Genomic DNA, 12,448 nt, shown 5'->3' on the forward strand with positions numbered 1-12,448 from the left:
AGTTTTCTACAGTTTGTATATGTTTTTTAGACTCCTGAAGCAGGCGCATAGGCACCAAAGCACAAACGCTGTGTTGAGTCATTTGTCGCTCCTTAATAAAGACTATATAGATTTATACGTCTCCCTGGGTTATTGAAAAGGCCAAAGCATATGTCGAAATAACCCATTTGGAGACACTATGCCATGAAGCATAAGCATCATAGGGTCATATACCAGAAGTGGAAGGCTTAGAGTTGAACATCCTTTTTTCGAGGGCAAAGATGATGTTTGTTGCACTCTATAGCTGATGATTTTACGGAAACACAAGAGTACCTTATGATGCTGTTACAGGATGGTGCCTTTTACACCTTCTCATAGTCAATGACTAGCGGGTCACACCACTAGCTTACTTTCCTTGTGGATTGTCTTCTGTTGGATAAAAGAATGCTAGTCATGCAGTTTCATCTTATGCTTTTCTTGCGTCACCCGTTTGCGTTTTTTACTGCATACAATATTGGCCTCTTTATCAGTCCAATTTTTGTAAATGTGCTGCCCAAGAAAGCCTGCTGCACATAACATCTGTAACAGTGTCACTGTATGGTTGTCAATACAAGTTTTTGCCTTTGGAAAATATTTTCTGCTTGTTTCCATTGACTGGGAACAATGAATCTTCACTTTTTAAGAGAGGAAGTAATTTGAACTTAAGGGAAGAGCCAGGGGGAGAGGAGATTGCCTTCCTTCTGTTCTACCCTGCTAGCTCTCAATGTTTTTCCTCTGGTTTGGAACTTGATGTGTGATAGACCATTGGACTCCAGCCCCCACCAACACCATTTACTCCCTTCATCCTTTCAAAACCTCTATTAGTCTCCCCTCAATCAAGGTTGTATGACCCTTTTTCACAATGCACTATAGAGAGCTTTTATATGTTCCTCCTTCCCTTCTGCATCATTGTGTTATGGTTTTTTTTTTGTTTCATTTGTACCCCACGCTTTCCCACTCATGGTAGGCTCAATTCGGCTTACATATTATATACAGGTACTTATTTGTACCTGGGGCAATGGAGGGTTAAGTGACTTGCCCAGAGTCACAAGGAACTGCCTGTGCCTGAAGTGGGAATCGAACTCAGTTTCCCAGTTCCCCAGGACCAGAGTCCACCACCCTAACCACTAGGCCACTCCTCCACATTCTCAATAAACCTAGCAGAAGGTGTGTGTGTGTGTGTGGTGGTGGTGGTAGGGGGGGGGGGGGTAATCCACAAACACATTGCTTCTAACCTGACTCCTTCTCAACTTACTCTTTCTAGATATAGCAAGGGGCTGCAGAGTTCACTTTCAGATCCAGATTAGTATTGGCTAGCATACAATAGCTGCACTGCAAGATTTGAAGCATACAACATACAACTGCAGTCATTCACATCTATGAAGAATCATAATTAAATCCAGATATGGACCAGTTTGGTAGATCAGTGGCAGTGCTATTCACTGCACTGTGGAAAGCCCCCAATTTAAATCTTTTACTTCCTGGGGCTGTGTTCACATACTGTCAAGAGGAGAGGGTCAGGGCCATTGATTAAGGTGGCTTCTGTTGAGAAAATGCAGGGCTCATTATTGCAGGGATATGAAAGGAGCCATGATGCCTCACCCCAGCCCAAGACTGTTTCTGCAATGATAATAATAGGTGTATTGCGGAGAAAAAGAAAATAGTGTCCTAAAAGCAAGCTTTAGATTGTAGGAGGTAGTGTGTGCAGTTCTTGTAGCTGTTAGCTTTACAGATGTTACAGTTGTTCCTGTCCTGACTATGCTTAATGATAGGTTAGGTCCTATATCATGAAATGGTTGTCATTGGATAGCTTCTTTTTGTTGTGTTTGTGGTCAGATAACCACCTTCAAATTATTAATTTTAAGAATCACAGACCTTACACGCTCAAGAAATGCTAACACTTTCTGTTATAGAAGATATGGTCCCATTCACATGACAGCATGTGTCCTTTTGATGGAATTCACCAAATATGGTGTTGAAATTCCCTTTACAGTTCTGCTGTGGTGCTCTCTTATTAGCAAAACTGATGGAATTCCTAACTTATTTTTACATAAGAACATAAGTGTTGCCATACTGAGACAGACCAATAGTCCATCAAGCCCAGTATCAAACAGCGGCCAATCCAGGTTACAAGTACCTAGCAAGATCCCAAAAGAGTACAATACATTTTTACTACATACTCTGGCAACGAATTCCTGACTTTCATTACACGTTGAGTATTGCCAGACTGAAAAATCATCAAGCCCAGCATCCTGTTTCCAGCAGTGGCCAGTCCAGTTTACAAGTATCTGAGAAGATTCCAAAGGGTAAAACAGATTTTATGCTGCTTATCCTAGAAATAAGCAGTGGGCTTTCCTAAATCCATCTTAATAATGGCTTATGGACTTTTCTCTTAGGAAATTAGCCAAACTTTTAAAAAAACGTGCTAAGCTAACTACTTTTGCCACATTTACTGGCATCAAATTCCAGAGTTTAATTACACGTTGAGTGAAGAAATATTTTCTCTGATTCATTTTAAATTTACTTATTTGTAGCTTCATTGCGTGCCCCCTAGTCCTAGTATTTTTGGAAAGAGTAAACAAGCGATTCACGTCTATCCGGTCCACTCCACTCATTATTTTATAGACCTCTATAATATCTCCCCTCAGCTATCTTTTCTCCAAGCTGAAGAGCCCTTGTCGCTTTTGCCTTTTCTCATAGGGATGTCGTCCCATCCCCTTTACCATTTTGTTGCCCTTCTCTGTACCTGTATTCTAGCTCCCAATTTCTGTCTCTCTTTTCCTTCTCTCCTTTTCTAATCTTTTTTTTCATGTCTCATCTACTCCTTTCCTCCTTTTATTTCTTTCCTCTATGTTTTAGCTCTTTTTTCATGTCTCTCATCTACTCCTCTTCCTCCTTGTCCTTCCTTTCTCTGTTTTTCAGCTCCTGCTCCTGCCCATCTTGTTTCTTTCTGAAGCATTTCCTCTTGCAGCAGCTAAAACATCTCAGTTTTATTTATTTTCGGTATTTATATATTGCCTAGATGTAAGCGGTTTACAATTTTCTTTCTCAGGAACTGGTACTGGTACTGCCCCTAATGGGCTCACAATCTAGTACTATATTATACTTGGGACAATGGAAAGGTGGGGGCTGGGAATTTGATATTCCACCTTTCTGTGGTTACAATCAAAGCAGTTTACATATTATATACAGGTACTTATTTTATAGCTGGGGCAAAGGAGGGTTAAGTGACTTGCCCAGAGCCACAAGGAGCTGCAGTAGGAATTCAACCCCGTTTTGCAGGATCAAAGTCTGTTCCATGAAGCTACAGAGGGAATTGAACCTGGTTCCTCAGGATCTCAACCCACTACTATTAGGCAGCAGCAGGGATTGAACCCAATTCTCCAGATCCGCAACCCGCTGCACTAACCATAAGGCCGCTCCTCCATTCTCCACAACCTGCCTGTGCTCAGTAGGATGCCTTTATCATCTTGTGGAATCAGTGACTAATGTGTAATCCAGAGTGGATGATATTTTGATATTAATGTAATAAATATTGCACTGATTTACATATCAGGCTCATTAGTATGTAATCCGATGTGATTTACTAACCGTTTGTTAATACATTAGTAGGCACATTCTTGCACACAATAAAGATTTTGTAAATATGAATCTATTTGTGTTGCTTTATTGAATACTAAGCTACTCTGGTTTAGCTGCTGTGCTCTTAGTGATTGATAGTGAGTTGAACCTTGTGTGGTCTTAGAGGGGGTGTAGGTTATGGTAGTGTGGGTGTGTGTAAATGAGGTAGGAGAGAGCAGGGAGAAAAACATTGTACTCCATATGGCGTGCATTTGTAAAGATTTGATTAATTATAAATGTATTTAATGCACTGAAATTAATACTTTTTTGCTTGGTGCTAATAAATATTGCTTGATACATAGGTCCAGAGTACTTCATGGATGCCTCATCCACAATATGTTATGCAACCAACAGTAAGTGTAAATTCTGAACATCTTTCTTATCCATTTGTTTAATGTGGTATGTGGTGTATAGATAGATAGATAGATAGATAGATAGATAGATAGATAGATAGATAGATAGATAGATAGATAGATAGATAGATAGATAGATAGATAGATAGATATTGAGTCCAATAGTCAAAGCAAGTTATATGTTTGCTGGATGGGAGCAATTACATAGCTTGCCTATCCGTATATTTTCATCTATTATATGGATAAAATCTGGCTGTTTAACATACCATAGGGTTATTTTAGAAGCCTTATTTACAATTTCCATGTGGAAATGCTGGTATTTACATGTGGAACCAACATCCGAGTGTAAATGGTGAATTTAGAAAGGGCTCAAATTAGACATGGATGTCTATCAAACATATAAATGGCGAGTGACCGTACTCACCCGCAAATGCGCAGTAGAGACTTCCCTCCCTGTCCCGCCCCCGCGTCAATACGTGATGACGGGGCGGGTCAGAGAGGGAAACTGCGTGAAGGGGAGGGAGGGAACCGCCGTCGCCGCTACCGCTCCCCCCACCCGGAGTCGCCGCCACCCCCCCCCCTCCACCTGGCCCGAGCACTCTCTTCAGTATTGAACTTACATTGCCGACATGCAGCAGGCAGATCAGCTGAGCTCCTGTCGGCCTTCCTTCCCTGCCTGTGTCCCGCCCTTGCCGACGTTACGTCACACGAGGGCGGGACACAGGCAGAGAAGGAAGGCCGACGGGAGCTCTGCTGATCTGCGTGCTGCGTTTCAGCGATGTAAGTTCAATAACGAAGAGAGGGCCCGGGCCGGGTGGAGGGGTGGCGGTGGTGGTGACTCCGGGGGGGGGGGGGACACCGGTAGCGGTGACCTCGGGGGGGCCTGCAGCGGCGAGGGGAGGGGGCCTTGGAAAAACCCCATACTAGCCCGTTTTAATGGGCTCAATGGCTAGTTATACATAGAGAGTGCAAGGGGCCTATTGGGAATGCGGTTTGATTGCGATGGGGGAGGGGAGCAAAAATATACACATTTCATAAAGGATGTACACCCGCTCTCTGGTACATACAATATAGGTTGTTAAAAAGTATGTATTTGAGCCAGCTGTGTACAAGTGGGAATAATAATTATCCTTCTTAATCCCATAATGCTTATTTCCCCCTCACATTGAAAATAAAAATTGTGACCTCTGCATTTAATTAGCAGCATTCACATTTATAGGTTTGCATAATAGCAAACACATATGTCTAAATCAAGCCAAGCAAAAAAACACAATGGGCCTCCAAGAGTGAGTTGGCATCCAGACTTTAATGAGAGACCCAGTGTGGGCCTTGTCATATTCACTACAATGTTTTACTTTTCATTACTGTATGCTAATCACCCACACGTTTACCTTAGTTTTTTCAAGATGTCATTTTGTATTCAACTTGTATGTTTTTAATTTTAGTGTTACTTGAGTACCCTTCTACATTTATATGTACTTTGTTCATTTTCATTTCTAAAATATCATTTTATAAGTTTTTTTAATATTGTTTTTTATAGACCCCTGACATAGGCATTCCACCGAAACACAGCCCATGCCAAGTTTTTCATTAAAGTGTGGATGCCAACGCACACTTGGAGGCCTATTGTGCTTTTTTTGGTTGGCCTTGTTTCCTGTGCTTTGGATTCCCCCCTCCTGTTGCCCACACGTGTAAATGGCAACACTTACATGTGAAAGTTTTGAATAATTTATGTATGTGGCGGCACTTGCACATACAAGTTTCTGCTTTTCCTCCATTGATTTTTCCCATGTGGATATTTGTAAAATGGCTGCTGCTATGGCAAGAGCCAGCAAGACACACAGGCACTCCTGAGGGTATTTTAGAAAAGGCCATACATTGGCAAATCTTTTCTACAATAACTCCAAAACTGAACATATCTTGACTGGGACATTTCATTTCTGATTTTAATGTTCTATGGAGCTGTAAATGGCCAGATTTTATTTACATAATAAGGGGCCATCTTTGGGGAGGAGCAAAAGTGGAGCTAGAAATTATCAATGTAGTGGTGATATTCAGATACTAAATGGATAAATTGTTTACTTTAGACTTGCCAAATAGAAGAGCTATAGTAAATGGACAGTTGCCTTATATGTCTATTCAGCAGAGTTCATTAAATGGATACTGCTACTAATATATGTATAAAATTAAATGTCAGGACTACCACTTAACTTTAAACAGCGATTGCTCTGGTGAAAAAAAACAGATCTATTGTTAGTAAATTCTGCTCTGTATGTGTAATATCTGTAATTTCTGATGACAGCTTTTCTTCTCCCATTTATCATGATGAGCTTCTAGAATGCTGATGTTTTAGAGTACCCTTAAATGTTTTACAGACATATACTATGCAGCTACTCTGATTTGATATAAGGCTTGCTGGGAGGTACAAGATGGTGTGAAATTCAGATGTTGTGCATTGAGCTCTGGAGCACTGATGGGTAGTATTGAGCTTAAATTAGTTAGGCAATTGTGAGCAAGTTTAAGCAGCAAGGGAACTGTGATATTGTGAGTGAGATGGGCAAGTATCGCATAGGGGAGTAGAGAATCCCAGTTTTTCCTGACTTTGGCCACAAACTTCTTCAACATTTGCTTGAGAGTCATACTGAAGCATTCCACCAGGCCATCTGTGGATGATAAATGGACATCTGCAGGGTCTTTAGCTTAAGCAGGGCACACACTTGCTTCATGATCCTGGGCATAAAGGTAGTGCCTGGGTCAGTCAGTATTTCGGTAGGAATCCCCATTCAGGAAAAGACTTCTCACAGAACAATGGCCACATGGTAATTTTCATATTATACAGGACAATGGCCTCTGGGTAGCGAGTAACATACTCCAAAATAACCACAATATACTTGTTGCCACAGGTGATAGACTTTGTAGGACCCCTAGAATATATCACCACTCTTTCAAACGGGGTATTGACTATGGGCATGGGCATAAGAGGGACAGGTGGAACCCTCGCAGGACTGACAAAAGAGCTCAACTTGCTTAAATACACCCGGCCAGAAAAACTGAGCCAAAATCCGATCCCGGGTCTTCTCCTCCCCCAAGTGACCTACTAAGAGGTGACTGTGGGCTAATTGCATGACCTGCCTATAGTAAGGTTGAAGGGCTAAGAGTTGCTCTACCTCTTCTCTCTTCAGGGATCCCATGGCCACCCTGTACAACTAGACACTCTTTATTATGAAATATGGGAGTGCTACCTTAGAGAGGGGTCCTGGTTGCCCACAGGGTTCCCATTTGCTGTCACAACCCTAGCCTGTGCTGCTGTAAGGGACTCATCCTTTGATTCTGCCCTTTTAAAATTCCCTGTAGTTCCTTCACTACAGGTTGACTGTCTACAGGATCTGGGTTCTCTGGGCTTCCATCTTCCCTGGCTCCGGTTCTTCATCTACCGCAGCTCCTAAATTCAGAGAGCAACACAGTTTCTCTAATAACTGCTGACGGCAGGGTTTAGGCAGTTTTGGGGTTTTGGTATACAAATCAGGGTCTTCCAGTGGGAAGATCTTAGGGAAAGACTCCTCCTTTTTCTCAGGCTAGCAGCCAGCTGGAGTCAAATAGAACCAAAATTTGGAAAATCCTAGCCCAGTACAACTGGATAAGTTAGCCAATGCAAGGCAACAACTTCCAGGTGAGCTTGCCCCACAGATGTTTTAAAGGATGCTTGAGCTGTAGGATACTGCCTCTGGTCACCATGTACATATGCCAAGATCACAGTCTAATCATAATTCAACTGCAGTCTGGTGAGTATTTCTCTCTGGATGAGGATCTTGACACTACCAGAGTCCATCAGTGCCTGACATGGGCATCCTTCCAACTCAACTTGTATCACACAGTTCCAGTTCTCGGGATGGAAGGCCTCCACAATGTTACAACAATTGGTGGTTACTATATTCATATCCATGGCATCTTTGGCTAGATTCTGGCAGTCCCTGGCAATATGACCTCTTCCTCCACACCAGAAACAAGTAAGGGAGTAAGGCCTATAGCCAGGCTAAGGGGCTGTGGTGTATTCATGAGGACAAGGGCTTCCATCACTCTAGCCCCTTCGTTACAGACCCTGTTCTGGAGGGTGGTTTCTGATGCCTCGAGTTATCTGATTCAGCCTTTTCTTTTTTCCTCCCAGGACTCCGAGCCTGATTCCTCTATTTGTAGAGTTCCAGCTCTGGTTGTGCTTCATAGAAGGCTTCAGCCACCTCTAGAGCATCCTTTGGGGTCAGTTTAGGGTGCTTCCCCATCCACTGTTTCATAAGCAGGGGTAATCCTTTAAGAAACTGCTACAGGAGGATAACTCTTGCAATCTCTGGTCCTGTCTTAGCTTCTGTTTGCAGCCATCTCCAGCGTGCATAGTTTTTAGAAACGTATATGATTCACCCATTCCACGCCCATAACCATGCCCCTTTTTCAACTATGCATCTTAGAATTTATGCAATTTACTTTATAGAGTAAGCTTAGACAGAGTTCTTAGACAGTTGTGCTCATAAATTCTAATTAATGCCAATTAGTGCCAATAATTGCTTATTAATTGGCACTGATTGGCTTGTTAGCTAATTAAGTTGTGCGTGCAAATCCACAGTACGGCCGGATTTGCACGCACAACTTAAGTTGAACTATATAGAATCTGGGGGTTGATGATAATATTGCCTACCTTTGAGGTTATTTTTTATTATTTCATTTTAAAAATGACAAAAGATATAGGAAATGTCAACAACATTTCCTGTGTCATTTCAAGCAAATGCACATCCCTGTTATGTATGAAACATATTTTTGAACATGGTGGACTATGCACAAATATTTACTATGCGGGATGAACTTTGCAAAATTTCTTGCAAATGGGCTAAATTGTTGCACCTAACAGGGTGTTTTAATGTGCTTCTCAAAATGAAGGACTGCTGGCAAAAACAATGTAACAAGCTGGCATATAACAGCATCCTAGTCAAGAAATATAGGGCCTGATGTGCAGCCGGTGGTGCTTAGTGTTTCCTTAAATGTTGTAGGCCACTGGCTACATTAGACCCGGATATTCATTGCCAGCCCCTATCCTGGCACCAGCACTGAAAAGCCAGGTGTTTGGTGGTACCTGGAAGTTACAGATATTCACTACTGTATCCTGATAGCTAAACGGGCATATTTAGTAGTGTGTGTGGTCCAACCTGCCAGGGTAGCTATCTGGTCACTGGCACTAAATGTCTGTGAAGCCCAGAAAAGTTCAGGTCCATCCCAACTCTGTCCTCAGGTTGTCTTGGCACTAGTAGAATAGCGCCGAGGCAGTCAAAGCAGATATGCAGCGCACTTTCCAGTTAAGTGCCAATGAATATCTGCCCTAGGCATGGGCGCCGACTCCGTGGGTGCTGTGGGTGCTCAAGCACTCCCAATATTTTCAGCCACTCAGGCACTGGCAGGGGCGGGGGGGCGCCGACCTCTGAAGGGCACCGCCGCTGCTTACCCCTCTGACGTCGCAGACTGCAGCTGAGCGTCTATTTAAATTTACCTCCGTCGCAGCATCAGTGAAAGCACTGGCCGCTCGCTAGCAGCCTTCCCTTCACTTCGCTCAACAGTGTCCCGCCTTTGTCAGCGTCAGTGAAAGCGTTGGCCACTAGCAGCCTTCCCTTCGCTCGACAGTGTCCCGCCCTCGCGGAAATGATGTCAGAAGAAGGCGGGACACTGCCGAGCCAAGTGAAGGGAAGGCTGCTAGCGGCCAGCGCTTTCACTGATGCTGAAGAAGGCGGGACACTGTTGAGCGAAGTGAAGGGAAGGCTGCTAGCGAGCGGCCAGTGCTTTCACTGACGCTGCGACGGAGGTAAATTTAAATAGACGCTCAGCTGCAGTCTGCGACGTCAGAGGGGTAAGCGGCGGTGGTGCCCTTCAGAGGTCGGCGCCCCCCCGCCCCTGCCAGTGCCTAAGTGGCTGAAAATATTGGGGGTGCTTGAGCACCCACAGCACCCACGGAGTCGGCGCCCATGCCTAGGGCAGATATTCAGTGGCTCATGGTAGCTGGATGCTAACTCTGAATTGACATGCGTTGGGCACACGTAGGCTCCTACGCGGCTTAGTAAAAGGGCCTCTTAACCTTTCATTGCCCCAGGTACAAAATAAGTAAACTCCTTTGATTATAACTACAGAAAGGCAGTATATCAAATCCCATACCATTTCCCGTACCCTGAATTTTTCCATGGCTATAAAGGTCCTTCTGGAATAAGTGTGTTTAAAGGGCAGTCTTGAAATTAGAAAGCTCTGTGCAAAAATCATGAGGAAGGGATCTCCTAAGACGTGGGGCAGCGCAGAAAAATGCATGCTTGGGGGAATGTCCAAATGACCATCATGAAGGGAACGTAGAATCCTAGCAGGGGAATGTGGGATAATAAGAGAAGAAATATAGGCTGGGATTCCAGTTTTATGAGTGAGCATGAGTATCTTGAATTCTATCTGAACAGAACTGGGAACCAATGATGTTGAATCATCAGAGGGGTTATATCATCATATCTTTTTGCTCAAGCAAAAATACAGAGGGCAGTGTTTTGACTGTTTGAATACATTTAATCTGATAAGAGCAGAAGAGCAGCATAAGTGAAGCTACTATAATGTGAAGAAGAGCCATCGAGATAGTAATGAATGGAGTGAAAATGCCATAATGTAATGAAACATGATTTCACTAATGGTGAGATGTGGACATAAAAGGAAAGTTCCTGATCAATATAAATTCCTACATTTTAAAAGTGTGGCTTCATAGTGATAGGGATAAATTGATCAGAAGGTTTCAGGGAGGGACAAGGAAGACAGTCTCTTGGGGGTCTAGGGGGAAATCAGACGTTGAATATCTGGGTTTGTGCTGCTGGCTATCCCTTATCTGGTTAAGTGTGATATTCACCGCCTAAATGAAGTTGGATAAAGATGGGACTGACTTTTATGCAATCCAATTTGTCCGGTTAATTTTAGTGGTTAAGTGCTAAAATTGGTAGTTAACCACATAAGTGCCAACTCTGCCCCCTGAACACCAACAAAATAGCCGGCTATGGCTTTAGCAGTTAGCAGTGGCGTACCAAGGGCGGGGCGGTCCGCCCTGGGTGCACACTGCTGGAGGGGGCAGAGAGCAGCTGCGCGCCTGTCAGCTCCGCTGGTTCCCTGCTCCCTCTGCCCTGGAACAGGTTACTTCCTGTTCCAGGGCAGAGGGAGCAGGGAGCCAGTGGAGCCACCAGGCGCGCAGCTGCTGTCTGCACCCTCCAGCAGCCAAGAATGCACCCGGGGGGGGGGCTTGATGCGCTGGGGAGGGGGGGTGTCATTGCATGGGGGGGTGTTGTGCTGCACCCTGGGGGGATGGACGCCGCTGCACCCGGGGGGGGGGGGGGGGTGCCTAGCGGCGATCCGCCCCAGGTGGCAGCCGACCTAGGATCGCCACTGGCAGTTAGTGCTAACATTCAGGTTAAATCACTGTGAATATTGACTCCCCTAAATCCTCCCGGGAGGATTTTTAAAAAGACTGAGTTTCAATAACTAGAATATGGGTCTGCTTATCCTACTGGCTGCATGCTTGGTTGGTGTGTAAGGTCAGAAATCATGGTACTTATCCAAATAGCAGGGAATCTGAACCACATGTAATTAAAAAAACCCTACTGACCCCCTCCCCTCCCCCCCCCCCCCCCCCCCCCCACACACTATCTGAATATTACTGGGGTGATATGGGGGAGCAGGGAGTGTTTAAAAGGTACACTGATCATAGAGTTGGGGTAGGGTGGGGATATTTTTAAGGGTGTTTTGCCATAGATCTGTGTTTCCCAAGCCAGTCCTCACCCTGCCTGGGTTTTCAAGTCATCCAGAGTAAATATGCATGGGATTCATTTACTAAAATTGAGGCAAGGCATGTAAAGAGAGCTGATGCATGTTGCAGATATGTTGAAAACATGAATACTCTGGGAGTCACCAAGGGTAGGTTTGGGAATCGCTACTGTAGACAAAGCTGTATTAAATCCACTTGGATGTAGGATGGAGATATTGGTTCTCCCCTCTTGAGACAATTTGTTCTATGCTTTGTATTAATTAATAAAGTAAGCAATGCTAAATTAAGAATTCCAGTGCTACAATGACTTTGGCAAATGCTGAGTTAGTTACTCATGTACACTTTTGTAGGGATGAATCTGAAGCTGTCCTGAAACGCTCCCTTCACTGACAACAGGTTATCATGATGACTGATTATGATAAGCATTTTGGAATTAGAGCATGTTGCTCAACATTTTTTGTTCCAGCACGGTAATTCTCTTTGTAACAAACAGCATTTTATGACAGTCAGCTCTCTACTAAGCTGTGCATAGAGCTGCACAGAGGTGATAAGTGATCAGGTACAATACAGCCTTGAACCTGAAGTAACAGGAAAAATGATTTGCTCAAGGTTACTAGGAATCAAAGAAAAAAGTACACTTAGA

At 43.9% G+C, this 12,448-nt stretch overlaps 1 protein-coding gene across 4 annotated transcripts in view; it reads left to right on the forward strand.

Annotated features, from left to right (window-relative positions):
• RBMS3 (RNA binding motif single stranded interacting protein 3) overlaps nt 1-12,448 on the forward strand; it is a 1,285,867-nt gene that overhangs the window by 1,123,555 nt on the left and 149,864 nt on the right. For 2 of the 4 annotated variants that reach the window (XM_030205863.1, XM_030205872.1), the window contains exon 10: nt 3,942-3,992. The exons of the other annotated variants lie outside the window; for them this stretch is intronic. In XM_030205863.1, the coding sequence (XP_030061723.1) occupies nt 3,942-3,992 (51 nt within the window). The remainder of the gene's footprint in view (nt 1-3,941; nt 3,993-12,448) is intronic. 4 annotated transcript variants of the gene reach the window in all.

The sequence above is a fragment of the Microcaecilia unicolor genome, chromosome 1 (genome assembly GCF_901765095.1).
Source record: "Microcaecilia unicolor chromosome 1, aMicUni1.1, whole genome shotgun sequence".
NCBI lineage: Eukaryota > Metazoa > Chordata > Amphibia > Gymnophiona > Siphonopidae > Microcaecilia > Microcaecilia unicolor.